At 47.6% G+C, this 6,112-nt stretch overlaps 1 protein-coding gene across 2 annotated transcripts; it reads right to left on the bottom strand.

Annotated features, from left to right (window-relative positions):
• Positions 1 to 2,105: 2,105 nt before the first annotated feature.
• On the bottom strand, positions 2,106 to 5,757 carry HES4 (hes family bHLH transcription factor 4). Of its 2 annotated transcripts, none has more exons than XM_035120908.2 (4): positions 5,275 to 5,757; positions 4,493 to 4,588; positions 4,089 to 4,176; positions 2,106 to 3,202 (listed from the first exon to the last, which is right to left on the bottom strand). In XM_035120908.2, the coding sequence occupies exons 1-4, from the start codon at positions 5,383 to 5,385 to the stop codon at positions 2,628 to 2,630; spliced, it is 870 nt and encodes a 289-aa protein (XP_034976799.1). In that variant the 5' UTR covers positions 5,386 to 5,757; the 3' UTR covers positions 2,106 to 2,627. The 2 variants fall into 2 exon arrangements, with proteins under 2 accessions (XP_034976799.1, XP_034976800.1); XM_035120909.2 differs by having other exon boundaries at positions 2,106 to 3,199.
• Positions 5,758 to 6,112: the final 355 nt, after the last annotated feature.

The following is a 6,112-nucleotide window of genomic DNA, read 5'->3' as shown; positions in this document are numbered from 1 at the left end:
TGTCATGTTCACTTTACATTTGAAGTGGATGTTAAAAGTGGCTGGGATTTTTTAAATCCCTGATGTGAATTTCTGTAATACTGCTAATCCTTATAACATTGGCTAGATACATTCCTACTGTTGGAACCATAGGAGGATAGAAAGAATGAATACTATGTAGGAACATACACTTGTCTGAAGAGACCCGGGTTAAATAAGTGGCAACATGGGCGTAGGCAGGGGGGGCAGGAGGGGGCAGCTGCCCCCCCAGAAGCAAAAAAATTAATGTATTTTACAGACCATAACCAGCACTTTTCCCCTCCAAAAACTGAAGTGGAAAGGGCTTTGCTTTGACCCCTCCCCTTCCGTGCCTTGGCCCCGCCCCTGAACGACCATGGCTTGCCCCCCCCTAGTTTTGATCCTGGCTACGCCCCTGAGTGGCAACCCTCTTTGAACCTACCCAGAGATCCATAGCTGGCAAAGGATGGGAGGAGCAGAATCGGCTATTTGCAGAGAGTTTGAACTGAAGTAGATATTTCCTTTTTGTCCTCTTGGATAGAGCCAATGCAGACAGCATGTTAGTGTGATAACCAAGTTGCAAATTCAGCTCCCCAATGTGATTTGTTACCCCAGGCTACAGGCTACATCACTGTCATTCTAACCTATGTAAGGATATATTGGAATATGCCCTGAACCCTTTGTAAATGGGGGGGGGGGAACATGAGTAAATAAGGTTTGGTTTGTCCAAATCTTTTGTTGCATAATAGGAATAATTTTACTTTCTGAAACCTCATTTCCACAATGGCGGGGGAGATAGGAGGCAATATTTAGCATGCAAAGTCTTTGCAAGAGTATGCTTATAGGGTTTCTCCACCCTTCCAGCTGTTGCCCCATTACAAGAAAAAACATATAACATGTGCAGCACACAATTTTGGGCATGTTTATTCAGAGGTCAATCCTCACTCTGTTGGGGATTTTCTTCCAGTTAAGTTTTCTTAAGATTGTGGCTTCAGTCATGGGCGTAGCCGGGATTTTTGTTAGGGGGGGCAGGACTTTTGGGGGGGGCGGAACTGATGTGATTGGTCAGTTAGTTAAGTATTTCTATTGTTTTTCTTGATGGGGGGAGCTGCCCCCTGCCCCTCCTTAGCTACACCCATGGCTTCAGTTTACTGTATTTGTAAGACTAAAGACAGTAGTTCTGAAGCAAAAAACCAAAACCCAAAACATATTGTTTGTCGGCATGTCCCAGCAGGCATCATTTTTGGAGACACAGCCATTCTCTCTCTCCCTCCCCCCCCTCTCTCTCTCTCACACACACACTTTTATTTTTAAGATCCACTGCCTCATCAATTAGGGCTACATTTTAGTCAACCGAAAGCATCCCCAGATGATCAGTTGGTTGTATTAATTAAACATTGCAGTCCTATTTAACCTTCCTCCATCCCCCACTTTTAAAACTTGCCCATGGTGCTGAAATGAGTGACCCAGGCTTGGAAAATCGCTTGTTCACAAGCCTGAACACAGAGACGCAAACATCATAGTATCTGTGGCACATCCAAAGCCACGAAGGAAGAGACCAGGATTCCTAGTACCATCGTATTTTTCACAATCAATACACAGAGACTTTCCTATCTGCAGACCTGGAGGCAAAGGGCCCCCACTGACTGCTGTACATTTGCTGGAATAAGCTGCAACATGTCACAGATGCAATAATAGTGTGTTAGTGGAGGAGTAATGGTGGACACCATCCCACTTCATTAGCTGTTCTGTGATGCTTCCCCAGTGATACAGCATTATTTCTGTCTGGAGGGACACTCTTGTGCTATAACACAGCAGGAGTTGGATAAACCCACCGTCACCACTTGTTGATGCAAGGTTACCAGATCTCAGCAGGAAGTTATGGGACATGTGTTGATTGGTAACAAAGCAGAGTGTCCACCTTCAGTCTTTTGCAGGTGCAAACAGTACTGAAATTGGGATAGTTGAAACTGCCATGCTATTATCATGAGTGCACAATAAAAAGGACTTCTGAAGAGGCCTTAATTCTTCCTTGCTTGAGATGGAATGGCTCTTTAGAAAGATGATCCCACCCTCACCCCCATTCTTTGCCAGACAACACACCAACATTTCTAGTTCAAGAAAGTTTTTATTTGTACAAATACTTTCCAACATTTTTAATTTTTTAAAAAACAAACAAACGAAAGCACCAGGCATACAGACTCACAAAAAAGAAAGAAAGAAGAAGCTTTGGCATAGTATGGGAATATCTGATACAGAACTAATGCTGTAATCCTATATCCAGTTTCCTGGGAAGCAAGCCCCTCTGAAATCAATGGGACTTTACACTTTTCTTTTTAAAAAGTAGGAACACATAGGATTGTGCTGTAAGACTTTTCCTTTTTTAAAAAACAAAACCAAACCAAAGTATTTCACATGAACATTATTTTTAATTAAAAAAGGAGTAAGAATACAAACTGAATTCCCAACCTTTGGAAATGAATAAATAAGGAGTTTGTGGGGTAGGGTGCATTTAACACAAAAACAGAAGTCCAAGTTCCATACAACGGAACCAAATTCAAGTCCTTTTGTGCAGGGGTGGGGGGTAGGAAGCGGGAGCAGGGGGTGGTGTCTGTTTTCAGAGGAGAGAATCACCAAGGCCTCCAGACAGTTTCACTGCGCTCCCCACCAGCTTGGGAGACTGGCGCTAAGCTTCCCCCGAAGGATGTGAGCCCCTGCACTGGGGAGACAGAAGGAGTTGCTGTCGAACTGCCGGAAGAGACTGGCATGTTTGCGTTGGCGTAGAGAGGAATCACTGGCCCCGAGCCAGGTGGGAAGGCGGGGTTCGGGATGAGGAAAGCAAACTGGCCCTCAGTTGCTGGCACCAGCTGAAAGCCCCCGTAGACCTTCGGAGACAAGGTTTCTGCAGGGTTCAGTTTGCAAGGCACTGGCATCCCCCCAGGTCCTCCAGCAGGTCCTGGCAGCTGGACATGCAGAGGTTGAGCCAGATGGGCAGGCTGTCCACTTGCAGCTGGAGGTGGTGGGGGTGCAGGGTAATTCATGGCCACGATCTGACTCAGGCAGGTGGAGAGGTGGCCCAGCAGCCGGCCGCGGACATCTGTGTTGACTCCTTCGCAGGTGGAGAGGAAGCGGGTCACTTCGTTCATGCACTCGTTAAATCCTGCCCGGTATTTGCCTAGGACGGTAGGATCAGCGCTCAGGGCTGCTGCAAAGGAGGGGGAAAGAAACAAGAAGGAGAAGGGTTAGCCGGATTGGATCTTTCAAAGCCTTTTGAGTTCAGCGGACCCAGCTTCCTTTCCTTTCCTCTCTTATGTGAACAGCTGCATGCCAGCTCCGAAATTGCTCCTCACCAGCTAATTATATCTGTGCATTTAAGCTTATGGGGATTGGCTGAATTGCAGGTCAGGGTATCTCAACCTGGATTTGGTGATGGAAGAGCTGGGTTTGAACCCCTCATGGTGCTCAGCCATGAAGCTTCTTGTGTGGCTTTGGATAAATCCCTTCTGGAGGGGAGTGTGATGAAATACAGGACTGGAAGGGCAGGGGTTCAAAATCCTTGCTGAGCCACAAAACAAATTTGGGTGGTCCCAGACAATCTGCCTACCTCACAGGTTTGCTGTGAGGGTTTTCTTTTTGTTTTAAAAAAGGGGGTATCAGATATCCTGGAGGCAAGGGCAGTGTGTGGGCCAAGGAGGACCGTAGGCCACAGGTCGTGTGTGTGCTTTGTGTGTAGAAGGTCCCAGACTCTGCCCTCAATGGCATCCTCAGGTAGGGCTGGGAAGGATTCCCTGCCTGAAAGCTTGGAGAGACGCTGCCTGTCCTTGTAGACAGTGCTGAGACATATGGATCAGTGCTCTGACTCAGCATAAGGCCGCTTTCTATGTGTACAAATGTGCTAAGCAGATTAACTGGAAAGGGGTCAGGAAAGGAGGGAGGCCAGCCAAATCGCCAGGCTTTATTTTACGTGCATCAGATTGCAAGGTTTTCAAGCAGGATAGCCAGGAGTCAGGGAGAAACATACAAAGAGTTCTGAATTGAATCCCCATCCCCACCCCATTTGCAGCCCACCCAGTAGGAAGGTTGCCACTCACCTGTCATCTGGGCCCTTTGCAGGTTCCGCAGGTGCTTTACTGTCATTTCCAGGATATCTGCTTTCTCCAGCTTTGAGTGCCGGGAGCTCTGTGGAAAGCAAACAAGCATGATGAGCAAGTTTATTCCATTTGTGGGAGGCAAGGAAGCAAGGAATAACCTAAGGAGTCCCTTCCCCCATATCTCAAAAACTTTGATGCATCTGGCCATCTGGGACCAATTCGCCTCCCGCTTATCTCTCCCCCCTCCCATGATGGCCATAAGTCAACCAGGTAGCTAGATATCAGTAGTCGAATCAAAAGGGTACTTTCCAGGGTGGGGTAGAGAACTTGAGTACACTCAGTTCACCCCCCACCCCAAAAGGAACTCTCCAAATTTATCTGTTGCCCATTGAATCAAAACTTACATCTTTCTTCAGAGCATCCAGAATGAGAGTTTTGAGCTGGCCCAAGCTTTCGTTAATCCTGGCACGGCGTCGTTTCTCCATGATTGGTTTGGAAGACTGAGGGGAACACAGAGAAGTGGTAGAAATTTAGGTGGGCATCAGATAAGCACTCTTATCTCTCTTTTCCTGTATATGAGCACTATAACAACTTTGAATGCTTGCTGCTACCTGCAACATGCATAGCTTTAGTTACTTAGTAAGCTACTCCAGATAGTTGGGTCGACTTGAGACCCTTTTCAGATTGTATACCCATCCCAGCCACGACAAGCCTTCTCAAGGACCCCCCCCCCCCATGTTCATACCAACACAACAACTCTGGAAACAAACTTCCCATTTTTGGTTCCACAGCTTTGCCCTAAAATTGTTCCCCACCCCTCCCCATATAATACTCAATCCTGTCAAAGCACTGCCCCAAAGGCACAAGGCTAATTTCTCACCCCCTCCCCCAAATCTAACATACATCACTTGCCTGCTGCTACCATATTCACATGCTCATTTCACACACACAGTAATTTATTTGAGAGATGGTGTTATATAGAAAACGATAGCAGATTAAACATCCACATTTTATGGGGAGAGTCGGGGTACGTAAACAGCCTTGGAGTAATAAGATTCGCTAAAGGATGGCGAGAGAAGAGAGCTCCATTTGCGCAGTCACACACGTGTACACAAGCAACATTTTTAAAAAATCAATCCCAAATCAATATATTTTTGCGGGGTGGGGAGAAGATGAGGGAAATTACCTTTCTGTGTTCGCTGGCGCTCTTGGGTTTATCGGGGGTCTGGCTGGCACTGGCCGGGGCCCCAGCAATCGGGGAGGCAGTAGTAGGCTTCTCCATAGTATCAGCCGGCATTTTTGCAGTTTCTTGATTTTAATGCAGAAATGAAAAAACAACAAAAATCGGGGGACGTCGCAAAACAGCGCTGGAAGTATTATAGTAGGGGCGGGAGACTGGATCAACTGTTTTTAAAAAACAAAACAAAACTGTACATCCGATGTTGGTAGCCAATGTATTTAAGGTTGCTGCTGTCAATGGTTACTTATCCCAGCTTAAGAGTTTGCTGGCCAAAAGACCAAGGAAAAGGGTGGCGGGGGGTCGAATAAAGTCTGTGTTTGCAATCAGGCGTCAACGCGCGCGCAGGGAAGGGGAGACGTTGCGCGCGGCTGCCTGCGCGCCTGGCTAGTCGCTCTTCCGCCGCGCTTGTGCTGCTGCAGAGCCGCTGCTGGCTTGGCAGGCTCCGAGGAAACTCCCCCTCCGCCTTTATAGCCGGCGGCAGCTCCCAATTCGTGTGAAACCTTCTCCGCATTCTTTCCCACACTCCTGGCAGCCAATCGGAGACGGGACTCACCCCGCCGGGGCCGCCGATTGGAGGACGCCCCCGCGAGCTGTCAGTCACGCGCTGAGCTTCCAAATATATATATATATATAATATCTCCCAAGGCTGGATTGAAACCAGCAGCTTGGAAGGAACAAAGGTGTGTGTGCGGTGGTGGTGGTGGGGTCAGCAACACCCCCCCTTCAAAAACAGAGGTGTGCAAGGCAACCTGTACAGCAAGTCGGTAGGCTTCTATAATACAAC

This window comes from Zootoca vivipara, chromosome 6, assembly GCF_963506605.1.
Source record: "Zootoca vivipara chromosome 6, rZooViv1.1, whole genome shotgun sequence".
Taxonomy (NCBI): Eukaryota; Metazoa; Chordata; class Lepidosauria; order Squamata; family Lacertidae; genus Zootoca; species Zootoca vivipara.
The sequence above is the reverse complement of the archived record's forward strand: the minus strand, read 5'-3'. Positions and strand labels throughout refer to the sequence as shown.